This window comes from Nanorana parkeri, unplaced genomic scaffold, assembly GCF_000935625.1.
Source record: "Nanorana parkeri isolate BGI_ZX_2015 unplaced genomic scaffold, ASM93562v1 scaffold576, whole genome shotgun sequence".
Taxonomy (NCBI): Eukaryota; Metazoa; Chordata; class Amphibia; order Anura; family Dicroglossidae; genus Nanorana; species Nanorana parkeri.
The window spans coordinates 915,627-929,078 of record NW_017306844.1 but is presented as its reverse complement, the minus strand read 5'-3'; the positions used below and the strand labels follow the sequence as shown (position 1 = coordinate 929,078).

The 13,452-nt window shown below is 44.1% G+C and overlaps 1 protein-coding gene across 2 annotated transcripts in view; it reads left to right on the top strand.

Moving 5' to 3' along the window:
• Positions 1–7,961: 7,961 nt before the first annotated feature.
• SLC44A2 (solute carrier family 44 member 2) overlaps positions 7,962–13,452 on the top strand; it is an 80,131-nt gene continuing 74,640 nt past the window's right edge. The window contains exon 1 of one of the 2 annotated variants that reach the window (XM_018562415.1): positions 7,962–8,206. In XM_018562415.1, the coding sequence (XP_018417917.1) occupies positions 8,164–8,206 (43 nt within the window). In that variant the 5' untranslated portion in view covers positions 7,962–8,163. The remainder of the gene's footprint in view (positions 8,207–13,452) is intronic. The other variant, XM_018562417.1, reaches the window with a different exon arrangement.

Here is a 13,452-nt window from a genome sequence, read left to right as displayed (position 1 = left end):
GAACAGGAAGTGCCTGAACAGGGCCCATCATGACAGGACCACCAGGAATTATTTTATTTAAAATAAATTAGATTTTAAAATATTAAAAACAAAATTTGGAATTACATTAACGTGTTAAAGCTTACACGAGATGTTTGTGATTAGATTTTGATCTCACAGTTGACACTTTTTAGAACAAGCATAGAGAATGTTGAGGTGTTAACAATGTACTGTATAAACAGCTGCAAAAACGCTGCAAAACCTAAATACAGGCCTAGGAATTTTTGTCTCAGGCCTTTCTCCTTTTTCCCAGGCCGCACCATCGTTCAAAATACCCATCGGCCTCTTATTCTTGGCATACGTAGAAGCTTCTCAAAGGCCATTAGGGTCTCTGGCACAGTATTGTTGGCGACAACTCCGTATGAAATCAACACACCAACAGTGGAGTACTGTTCATGATACTTTTTTTTATTTGCACTAACAGTGTTTTATTTGCATTATTAAGTTTGTTCTGGAAAATTAACTGCTGATGCAAATATAAACCATCTCACAGACAGTACTCAACTGTGTTGTTACAAGTGCACTAATATATCTACAATCACATTAAAGAGACCCTGCCACCGGACCATTCATATCAACAAAAATCATCCCTTATCCTATATGTGCATTAAATGTATTTTATGCATGTTATTTGCCTGTAAAAGCCTCCCTTGTGTAGACATCCAAAAGCCCTGAGACTGCAGCTGGGTGCCACCATCTTGGAAGTGATGTCAGCAGCTCTGGCAGACTCCAATACAACTCCTCTACTGATCAGTAGGGATGAGCTTAGGTTCTGACTGCTCCCAGTTCAAATCTAATATCCGCCAAACATGGAAATCTGGAAGGAAACTCCTTCCACTTCCACCCAATCAGGGAGATTCCCTTCCCACGTCTGCAAAGGGGTGGGAAGGAGTGATGTTACTGATCTTATATGGCTACATGACTATATCAGGTAACTGACATTTACCTAATACAGACATCCTAACTCTCCCGGATGTTCCAGGAGTCTCCCGCTATTAGATAGCGGCTCGCGAACACCCAGGACAGAAACATTTTCTCCCGGAAAGGTTTATTCTGCTCTATCTAGCAGAGTAAACCTTTCCCTGCTATCTGTCTTTTTTTTCTGACATTGGGGCCGCCGGCTGCCGTCATTTAGAGAAAAAAAAAACAGCATAGGAATGACTAGCTAAGCTTCTATTGGCTATTTCCATTTGCAATAGCCAATAGCAGACGAGCTGTTGCACCCGCCCAATGCTGCTGTCAATCAGCAGAGGTGGACCTGAAGTTCTCCATCAGGTCCTCCTCTGCTGATTAACAGCAGCAGAGGGTGGGTGCAATAGCCAACTTGCTATTGGCTATTGCAAATTGAAATAGCCAATGGCAATCTAGCTATTCATTCCTATGCTTTTTTTTTTTATTCTGATGGCAGCAGCTGTCAGAATACAAAAAAAAAAAAACAGCAGATAGCATGGGAAGCAATAGCTTCTTTGCTATCTGCCAATTACTTTTTTCAGGTTGGGATCCCTGCTAATATGGCCCTGTGTCCATATAAGATCAATGACATCAGCACAAGCATCCCGCCCCTTTGTTTATGGTCAGCTGCTGAATGGGGAATGCTCCGACCCACATCTGATTGGTGGCCCATGTAGCTTTTGTGTTTGAAGGAGCTCAGGTTTGGACTAGGTTCTGTCCATACCTAAGCTCTTCCCTACTAATCAGGTACACAGACAGACCCCGTGCATGCAAAGAATTTATTCCACAACTTGACTGATCACCCGCCTATAGTTGGAAATCCCAGAAAAATAGGAGGTGTCCTATTCTGCAAGAGAAAAACCGCATGGGTGGTGTACCCTGAGCCCAGCCTTATGCAGCAGATTGCATACTGCCCTTCACCTGATAGGACATTCCTTGTGACATGGGAGGGGGGGGACGACTATACACCAGAAAGAGGGATACTTATTAATTATGTACTGTACTGGCTTGTCTGAGAAGGTCTTAAACCAAACCTGACTTTGCATATGATGTGTGCCCGTTTGAGAGGACGGTTAATCTTCCCTTTGGTTATATCTCAAAGGTTCTCATACTAAAACGTTTCATTAAAGTCATCTTATGGGTGCTTTACTTTCTGCTGATAAGAGAAGACTAGTTTCAGTTCATGTCTGTAAGCCCATCTTGCCAGGATGTGGTTTTTAAATCTCTGGTGCATATTATTCACAGCCAGCAAAGTGTAGAAGCCAGTCAGTGAAGAAATTAAACAAATGTAGGCCAACTTCAGCCCAAACCTTTAACTTTTGTTTGGATAGAGTAGAGAAGGGTTAGAGCCTCAGTTCAAGTAGATCAAAACCTTTTTTAGATTTGTATAAAGTAAAAAAGGGTCATAACCCCTGTCAGCTTTTTTGGCATCTCTGTTCCATTGGGGAGTATTCCCTTCACTTCCTGTCAGATAGCCACAACAGGAAGTGACAGGAAATATCTGGAGGGAGATCCCTGGTGGTCAGCAGAGTCATCGTAACTAGTGCCACCATTAGAAATATTTCCCATCTATTCCTGTTCTACTAACAACCCAACATTTGGCATTTTCTTTCACTTTCAGTGATATCGGTCACCAGGACAAATAGAAAGGGGGAATCTCCTTAATGGGGACACAGACAGCAAGAAGAACCCAACAGATGTTCTAATCCCTCCCAACTCTATCCAAGTTTTGGCTTAAGTTGCACTTTAGGTCATTATTGCTATCTATGTCCCACTCAGGAAGTTTCCCTTATTTCCTGCCAGGACAAAAAAATCTTTGCAGCGGGAAATAGCTCCAACGTGAAGGTATTGCCCTTTTGCTACTTGGCTCCCCCACAATTTGTTTAAACCACATTTAGAAGGATTCCTCAGTTGGGAATTCTGGTGAGGAAATGTTCACTAAAACCCATAAGTGATGCAGTAGAAGAGGACAACATGTGACTCAACTTGCCAGCAACTATGCAAGACTGAAATATTTGGTTTAGTTGAAGTTGTCTTTTAAATGATTCTAATCATATTGCAGTTTTGACTTCTAGGGAGGTGGCGCTCAACCCAAATATCTTATCTCCTATCAAATAATAATAATTCACAGATAGGAGAGCGTCTGACACGAGGCTGCCCTGCCTTGTATCATGGTACCGCTTGAAGCAGTGGCTACTTTACAACACACAGGGACCTTGTGGAACAAAAGTAGCCACCCTCCAGAAGGAAGGACAGTGTCAGCACCAATTCAGAGATGATTGGAGGATCTACAGCCGAGTGATACACAAATAAGATACATTTTTGTTAATAGGTTAGCTGAATGCATTTTTAAGATTTAACTCCTGAGTTTAGTGTCACTTTCAGCATCCACTCTAGATAGACTTTCCTCACCATAAAGTCCAAGAAGGCCATGGCGAATGACCTACCACTCTTCTAAGGCATCAGAACTTTGCCTCTACCACTCAATGTTGGAGGCACCCATGCCGTGAGCACAGAGGCGTCCCGAGGCCGGGTGTCACCCGGAACGATACCGGGTGACACACGCTGTGAAGACATCGCGCGTGTGCGAGATGTCACCACGCATGTGCGCAATGACAAAATCGCACATGCGCGGTTATCCATCTTGGTGATGGATGCCGGATGAGAGAGGATGGGACATTCAGCCGGCGGGATAAGGTATGCCACCGGAGCAAAACAGATGACAAACGCACTCATCAATTCGTCACCAGCTTTACAGCAAGGTGCACACGGAATGGGCTTTAAACAGTAAAACAGCAAAAAGTTTTCCTGGCACACTCACAAGCTAGCATGTAAATAAACTTGTCTCACACTAAGGTTAAAAACAGAGGTTTGGATACACGTCTTCTACAGAAAATGTGAAAGCCGCACAGCCGCGCCATGGCACCTCTTATAGTGCGGTCCTAACACTAAACTATCAGAGTCTCCATCTTGGAGCACATGGGGCAGAAGATAAAATTGGGTGCAGGTTTGTCAGGGGGGTTGGGCTTCCTCCTGACAAACCTGCACCCAATTTTATCTTCTGCCCCATGTACTACAAGATGGAGATTTTGATAGTTTAGAGTTAGGACATTTTCTTTAGAAGACGTGTATCCAAACCTCTGTTTTTAACCTTGGACAAGTTTTTTTACATGCTAGCTTGTGAGTGTGCCAGGAAAACTTTTTGCTGTTTTAAGGTATGCCACCGGGTCCCCTCCTCTCTCCTGAAACTGTCGGGCTCTCAGTCTACGACTTTTCAAAGGGGGGTGACACCAAAGGGAGTGACACCAAAACGACTGTCAGTCATTTTGGTTTCACCCCTCCAATGGTGTCACCCGGGTGCGGGCCGCACCCCCCTTGTGACGCTACTGCCTGAGCATAAACTCAACAACTCAGGAACTCTTCAATCTGTTCCTCACTCTCTTCTGTTCTGATGTGTCTGTACGTACAATTAATATTGACATTGGGACACGTTGAGACATCTGAGCCAGTACCCTAAACACAACTTGGCAGATCCCCTATGCCTTACAACAATATTAGCTGTCTCAGGGCTTATGACAACAGGATGCCCATGCAGGGACACAGGACTGGAAACAAGCTATCTGCGGACTCTACTATGCATTCCCACTGGGAGTGGAACCAAGGGCTTTCATGACAATGCAACTTCAAAACTATACAATGCTAATGCATGTCGCTTTTCATAACCTTTGTGGAAACCCGATATTTGCAGTAAGCTATGTGAACCTTAAACGCATAGAAATCCTTTAGAAATGTAAAAGGTATGTGAGAAAGTAATTATATATAGAGAAACAGAGGGCATGGACAAGCAATAGACGCCCATCAATAGGCTCCTAAGGCAGGTTGGCTGCATTTGGAGTTACGTCGCAAGCACAGGCATTTCTTAAAGGGCACACAGTTCAATAACAAGATCTCTATAGATTGTATGATCCACACTGGCTAGAAGGATGTCATTATCACCTTTCTGCCACATCAATTATTAATGAAGACATGACTCGAGTAACGTCTAGAAATGTAACCGATATTTAATCCTTCCTATCAGTAAATATCCTTGCATCAACCTGATCTCTGTGCACCATCTACAAACATGCTGTAATGAGTAGGACCTATCTTGGCCCTAGAAATAAACTGTCCAGTTAAAACGCAGAAAAGCTGTAGGTAACTTATTGATAGAAGTCTTAGCTTACCTTTGCACCAAAAGCAAAATGGTTTGTTGGATCACATGAAACTTGTAGAAATTGGCTACTGAGCATCCCATAGACCCAAAAGCCACAAAATTATCTAAATCTACATTGTCTGCACCAAATGCCTTTGCAGACTGGTTTTTACTGAGTTTTTGCAGAGTTGTGGGAGGGACCCAGCAGGCCCACCCACTACAGGCTGACAGAAGAAAACTACAGGAGGGGGCAGAGACAAGACCAGTCACCTTACACAAGGAGAGGGAGCAGCAGTGACCGGTCTTTATTACAGGAGGAGGCGGAGACCAGACCAGCCACCCTGCACAAGGAGAGAGAGCAGCAGTGACCGGTCTTTATTACAGGAAGCTCCAAGAGTTTAACACTGGATTACGCCACAGATCTGGAAGAAATACACAAAGCTCACCAAGATTCCAGGATGAATACACGTGACTCTTGTATGAGGACAATATTTGCTTATCCCGGAGTTCAGCTTTAACACATTTACAGTAAGTGATTGTGACCCTAATGCAGGAAGTGAGTTACAGACATGATCACCATCGGAAGAAAATGAATGCAGCCCCCACAACTAAAGATTTGTAAGCTGCAATATATTATATTTGTGGAGGTGCTGAGCTATGAGCTATGCACATGGAGGATGTTTGCAGTTATAACGGTATATAAAGAAATACATCTAACAGACGTTGGGACTTTAATGTTTATTCATACAGAGCAGTAAAGGTGAAAGACAGTCATGCGGAAAACTCACTGACTGCTTAGGCAGCTTACATGGAAATAGGGCTACCCACCAATGAGTACCCAGGAACTTCACACTAAGCATGAACAAAAGAAGGAGTGCCAGACCAGATTCATAAAGTGTTGCAACATAGCTTTCTTCAGGGCCAGATTAACATAGGGGCTACTGGAACACTAGCTCCAGGCCCACCACTGAAATTAGGCCCTTCCGGCCCAGATCGCCTCAGTATGCCCAATGGCAATCTGGGCCAGGCTGAACACAATCAGGCAGAGGCGCCAGCAGCTCTCTAATCAGGCATATTAGACGACCGTTTGCTGGAACCCCACGAGCGGCTGCCTAATTAATGAGCCTCCTCTGCTGCTTCCTGTCTGACCCACTGATAGTACCAGGCCCATGATTCTCTTAGTCTGGCCCTGGCTTTAATGATTCATAAAACAACAGCCAACACGTTTCAAGGGCAAAAACACACCCCCCTCCTTTCATCAGGGCTACGAATAATAAATAATGAATATATAGTCATAATAATATAAATCTAAATATGATACCAAAGATAGTTATTAGAAATCTAAAAAAATAAGACAAATGGCTATCCACATATATAGTGTCTGCAACCAGAAGATTAAAGGAGAACTATAGGATTAGGGCTTTTCCCCATAGTTCTCCTTAGCATAACGGGAGGACACAAACTAGCGTCCTCCCGTTACCCTAAGCTCAGTATACCGCGAGCTACCGCGAGCGGTATACTGAGAAGGCGCAGCTGAAGCGGATCACGACAATTATGTCTGGATCCGCCCAGCTGCGTGAGTGACAGCTGGCTCTGCCTATCTAGAGGCAGAGCCAGCTGTACCCGCCCCCTCCCCCGTCCGTTCCGCCAGTCAGCGCTGGCAGATCGGAGCGGGGAGAGGGGAATCCAGCCCCTCCCCCTGTCACGGCAGAGAGCCGTGACAAGATCGAGAAGTGAGTGAACGCCGGTATGTGTTCGCTCACCTCCCGATCTACTGAGCCGACCTGTGACAGTGTCATTGTCACAGGTCGGCTAGAACTATGAGGTGAGTGAAAAGCACTCACCTCATAGTTCTCCTTTAAGAACAAGACCAGGTCCTTACAATGCAAGTGTGTTGGTTTATGGTTCATAGACCCAAGGGTCAATGTTTCTTTGTTATTCATTATTATTCATTTTCTGCTATGCAAATGTTTTTTTACACCCATATGACGGGTTATATATTTGTACTTTTGTACACCAATAAGAATCATATGCTGAAAAAAAAAAAGAACAAGACCATAAATATGTTTTGTATACACATACCAATTCCCTTCAGAAACAAATACAAAATAAATGAAAGCTCACAATAGTCTAATAATATAATGCTATAATAAAAATAAACCAATACAACTTTGTGGTGTAAAGTAAAAATAGGGCAACGCCAATTAACACGACCATTCAACCTGTCATTGAGAAATGGTAAAATAGGACATAAAAGTGGGTGAACAAGATGCTGAGATAATAATGTAATATAATATAAACAAAATATAATTTTTGGCTGCACTTCTAAACCCCTTTGATTGCCAAGGACATGTCATAGACATAATGGCAGTCAAGGGGTTAAAAACAGCTCACAGCTGCAGAAGAGGTTGCAACTTCCTGTCTTTTTCTTCTACAGGTCCTACAACAACAACAACAGCAACAACAGAAAAACAGCCAATATTCTGAACATAACACAATGTTTTATTTTGCAAATTCACCAACTGTAAGATAACAAAAATGTGGATTCCATTAGAGTTACCCCTTTAAGAGCATGCATTAAGAGGGTGTGCCCCTTTAAGAGAGACCCCACTTTGACTGCATGAAGTTAGCGGATTGCATTCCAAAGGGCGGCACCCTCTTTGCCCATGCCCCCTTCCTTTGCTATTAGCCTGAAATCTGCAGGGCGTGAGCTCATTATTAAAGATGTGGGCAGGGCCGGGGCTCTGCAGAAGTGAGTGTGACATCTGGAAATGCTGAGAGTGGTGGAGAGGGGCTGAGGAATTCATTATCTGTACAGGAGGAGGAGGAGGGGGCAGCATAGCCTGGAGCACAGTGATCTCATATATGGAGGAAAGGGGGGAGGCAGCCACAACAACAGCATAGGGACATTGCATGAGCGTCCAAGGATAGAAGCCCTCCCGAGCAACAGGACCAGACATTGAGGGGCCAACCACACCGTCATGGAGGATGACACAGAGAAGAGCCCCCCAGACGGAGCTTATGGTAAGATGGCTTTGTGACGTTATTTACTAGATGTGCATAGGAAACTAATGGTTGTACACAAATTATCAGTGTATTGTGATGTGCCGTCTACGGTCATGATACATTCAAACATCTCCCTTTAACCCTGCTTCCTGGTCGCTGTATCGCTTCCTATTACCTCTATAGCTATGCTATGCCTATAACTCCTACCCATAACTACTATTGCCCCAAATACCAATGCCTATAACTCCCACCTATACCACAATATCGATGCCTATAACTCCTACCTATAACTCCTATTACCCCAATAACAACGTCTATAAATCCTCCTAATACCATTACATTGTTGCCTATAACGCCTACTTATACCCCAAACCGTTGCCTATAACTCTTACCTATACCCCAATACCAATACCTATAACTCCTACCTATTCCCCAAAACCAATGCCTATAACTCCTACCTATACCCCAATAGCGATTCCTATAACTCCTACCTATACCCCAATAGCGATGCCTATAACTCCTATTGCCACAAGCATCCTTATCACTATGAATGACTCCTCCCATTACTTCAATAACAATGCCTATATGTTCAAGCTCCAACTCCTCCCTTTACCTTGGTGATTGTGCCCATCACTACTTATGCGTCAGTGGGAGTAAAAAAAATGCCCCAGTGACAGTAGGAATAATATGGTGCTGGGTGGCTCTTTGTTCATGTGCCCAGCACCCACAGCCACTCTTTACTCAGAAAACTCTGCAGGTAGCTGCTTCTAATTGCTGGGACCAGTTTGTGACAATCTTAAGCTCTGTTGTGGGCTGACGACAAGTTTTTTGCAATCTAAGTGGTGTCAGCCCTGTCCATTGTCTTCTGCTAAACTACTCAACTCTCAGATCTTTACAACATAAAGGCTAATCCTTCTGTAGTCCAGGAGAAGAGCTGGCAGAGCTAAAATACCAGTTCATGAGATGATAAGACTTATACTTAATTCATGAGATGATAAGATTTTCAACAGTTAACTGCCCCTTACATGAGAACAATTATTTCCACACTGATAAGATAGTTACCCTTGCACATGTAACATTATTTTAGGAGGAATTATTATGAGAAAAAGTAATAAATGTAATTGAATTAATTTGTTTTAGTAAATTGAGCCTTATAGCTCCTCCCATTTCCTCAGTAATATCACACTTTACCCCTAAGCCCCCATTCAATCTTGTGCGTGAGCCTATTCAGGGGATTTTGAAGCTTTTTTCCCTCTTTTTGGAAGCCGTTATTAGTTTTTTGAAGCTTCAGGCGTTATTGTTTTGGAGAATCGAAACTATCATCCGTGACATCATACGTCATCATCTTCCTTGTGTCTGCTTCCTGGGTCTTCTACCTGGTCGTTGGATAGAGGTGATGATGTTCAATCACTGTCCAATAAGGAGGATGGGAGTGGAGGAGACATAGATTGTTGTCATCATCCTTGTGTCTCCTTCATGGTTCCTCTGTGTGGTATCTTGTACTCTCGGAGCTCCCAATCCAGGAAAACCACGCCCAATATCTTCCCAGGCCCTCTGCCTCTTGCCACCGTTCTTGTAATGGGCATAACTGGGGTCATAGAGGCTCCTCACCAGGCGGATGAACGTCTCCACATGCAGCATGGACACTCCTGAATACTCCAGTTTTTTCACAGACCTGTATTTTCTAGGAAGAGTAACCTGGTTGTCAGTTGTCATTAAAAAAACGCTTGTGTTGTACGTTTTCTGGTGCGCCCATTGAAGTCTATGGGGACAAAAACACAGTTCTGCCCAAAATCTTGTGGAAAGCCCTTCTAGAAGACAAGGAGGCTGTTATAGCTGCAAAAACAGGAGGATAGGTCCTGTTTTTGACATTGGATGTCCAACAAGCTTATATAGGTGTGATGGTCATAGTGTACCCCAATAACATAGTCTATGACCCTATGTAGTCTTCTATTAGCCCAATAACTCTACCTAATATGTACACTGGCTCCTATTACCTCCATAACATGGCCCAGTATGTATACCGGCTCTATAATGCCACCTATTATTTATACTGGCTCCTATCAACTCTATAATGCCACCTATCATGTATACTAGTCCTATTGACTCTATAATGCCACCTATTATTTATATGGGACACTATCAACTCTATAATGTCACCTATTATTTATACCAGTTCCTATTGACTCTATAATGCCACCTATTATTTATACCAGTCCTATTGACTCTATAATGCCACCTTTCATTTATACCAGTCCTATTGACTCTATAATGCCACCTTTCATTTATACCAGTCCTATTGACTCTATAATGCCACCTATTATTTATATGGGACCCTATCAATTCTATAATGTCACCTATTGTTTATGCCAGTTCCTATTGACTCCTTAATGCCACCTATTATTTATACTAGTCCAAGTGTCCTGAGTAACATCCACATGAATGGCAGGACCCGAGGTTTCCCAGCAGAACATCGCCCATCACACTGCCTCCGCTTGCTTGACCTGCTTTGTGCAGAGTTGAACTTCGGAGGAAGAAAAACGCAATGCTGTAACTGGTGATTACTCATTACATAAAATGGTCTTCAAGGAGAAGTTGTGTTGCCTATTCCCTTTAATTCCCTGCCACATAGTTAGCCTTGCCCACACGATGACTGAATGAGCTGGTGAGGGGGCAAAAGGAAGGTTAGTTTATGCTGTTGGTAATTTAAAGTGAACCTGTTGCCGTGCCCTACTTGGGTAAAGCCGAGGTTCACTTTAAAGTGTATTTCCACTTTTACAGTCAAATTTGAGAAATCCCCTTTATAAGTTTCCATTCACACAGCATACCGCAAAGTAATTTTGCAAAAATATTTCCTACCTTTTAGATGTGTCTGTGTAGCTGAGGCCCCTGCATGCTTTTCTGAGTGCCAGGAAACTCTAACTGTCCCAGTAGAAAGACTAGGGACAGACTGAGCTTCCTCTCATTAACATTCAATGCTTATAGATCTTTGTTAGGACAGGCAGTGCTCAAATCTAGTCTAGGGGCCCTTTCATACCAGACACAGTGCATTCTGGCCCGATTCTGGCTAGATTGCACAGGATCTCATAGCGGCCAGCTCTCTATGTTGTGAGGCGGGGGGGGGTCAATCCATTGAAGTGAATGGCACTGTAGTCACACCCTCCAGCCGTAATGTGAACACAAGGCACATCAATGCCTGCGGTCCGGTCAGAAAAATGCTGCAAGCACTATTTTTTCTGACTGTACTGGAATGCAGGCATTGATGTGCGACACGTTCCCTTTTGACCGATCGCATTGCGGCTGGAGGGCTACGATGCCATTAACTTCAATGGACAGTTACGCCCCCTCCCGCCCCGCAACATAGTGAGCCGGCCGCAATGCCATCCAGTGCGTTCCGGCCAGAATTGGGCCGGAACGCACTGTGTCTGATGTGGACGGGCCCTTCAACTGATGAGATCTTCCAGCACAGCACAGACAGGGTTATTTATGTCAACATTAACCTGCCCAATCCTCCTTGTATTCCAGAGCAAAACTCAGCACCGAGAACAAAAAAATGTGAATGGGAAGATGTAACAAACATAAAAAAGGGGTTATCCCAATGTGGCTGCAAAGGTGGAAATACACTTTAAGACCTATCAAGTCCCGTCAACAACAGCAAAATCGATTGTATAGGGAAATAAAAGACATTCTGAGGTGTATGTGGTCAGCACTGAGTGAAAACCAGCAGGGATATCTTCAGAAACAAATGCTCAATACCTAGAAGTGCGTATCTCTGGGTCACAGCGACCGGCTCTTCAAGTTGTATTAGCTCCCGATTGTTACATGACCTTTATTAGCCGCGGCTTCTGCATGTGATTGAGAAACCCGCCATTCTGTAAACCTCAGATCCACCGCCTGTACTTTTTTCCCCCGGGAGGGAACTTCTGATGGGTTCATGATGTTGTAAATCTGGGTTGCTCGCCTTTATGAAAAGTTGCTTTAGTTCAAATCATCAGAATGCATTGCAAGTGCATCAAAAACCAAAAATGTACACAGTTCATTTTCTTTAGAAAGCAGCCACAGCCGGAGTAGAAAAGCCTGCCCCCGTCCAGCATGCTGCAGAGAAAGACCCTTGCTCTCTGTGTGGGAGCACAAGCTTGGCTGACTGTAGATCTATAGGTCTGACTCAGTAGGGGGCATGATGGACCTTTGCAGAGAGACCACTGCTTCTACACAGAGTGCAAGGGTACTTCTCTGCAGCATGCTGGCAGGGGACAGGCTTTTCTACTCAGGCTGTGGCTGGTTTCTGAAGAAAATGAACTGCAGGGGTCCATCTACAATTCTCAGTTCCTGTGTGTTGCATTAGTACATACTGGTTTGTGTCGAATGCAAACGTGTGTTGTGTTGAGGCAGCCGGTTTATTTTGAATAAGCTGTTAATGTATAGTGACGCACCAGAAAATGGAATGCAGCTTTTCTGATGCAGCGCACCACAACTCACGGTGGTGCGTTACTGTGCGTTGTGGTGACGATCAAGGAAGAAAGAGCAAACACTGCGGCTGGGTGCATGTCTGTAGACTTAATGGTTGGTAGAAATGAGGACCCAGAGTGTTGAGGGCTTTATATATGAGGAGAAGGATCTGGAATTGTATCCTGTAGACATTGGGGAACCAGTGCTGGAAGTGACAGAGAGGAGCAGATATGATGTCGAGGTGTCCGGCCACGCTGCAGAATTCAGAGCCCACTGAGTCGGGTATATTTGGTTTAGTTTATTAATTTACACAGTGATGGAAAATTCTGCAGTGACTGGGAAAGTACAAACATGGTTTAATCAGCACATTCCTTCCTGGGAGCGTTTACAATCTGACATCTATTCCAAATGACCAGGATGAGGAAGCATAGGCAAGCACACCATGAACATACTCCATGCAGTTGGTGTCTCCAGGGCAAACTGAGACCAGGACCCCAGCGTAGCAATTTAGAAATGCTCACCATACAAAGCCACTATGCTGCTCCCAATAAAAGCAAGTCATAGCAGAAAAAGAGATCCATTCCGATGGCTTGTTGCCCTTTGAACATACTGTAGTTCTCCCACCAGGACTGGATCATCCAAAAGGCAACCTAGGCAAAAGCGTAGAGCTCAGTGGATGTCCAGGGAGCCCAGCTTCAATCTTTCTGCTCCTGCAACAAACCAGCACAACTGGTGAATACCGTGCAACTGATTTTCACTTTATAAGGAAGGATGCAGTTGGGGAACTGATGGGGGTGTGCGATGCCAGCACAGAC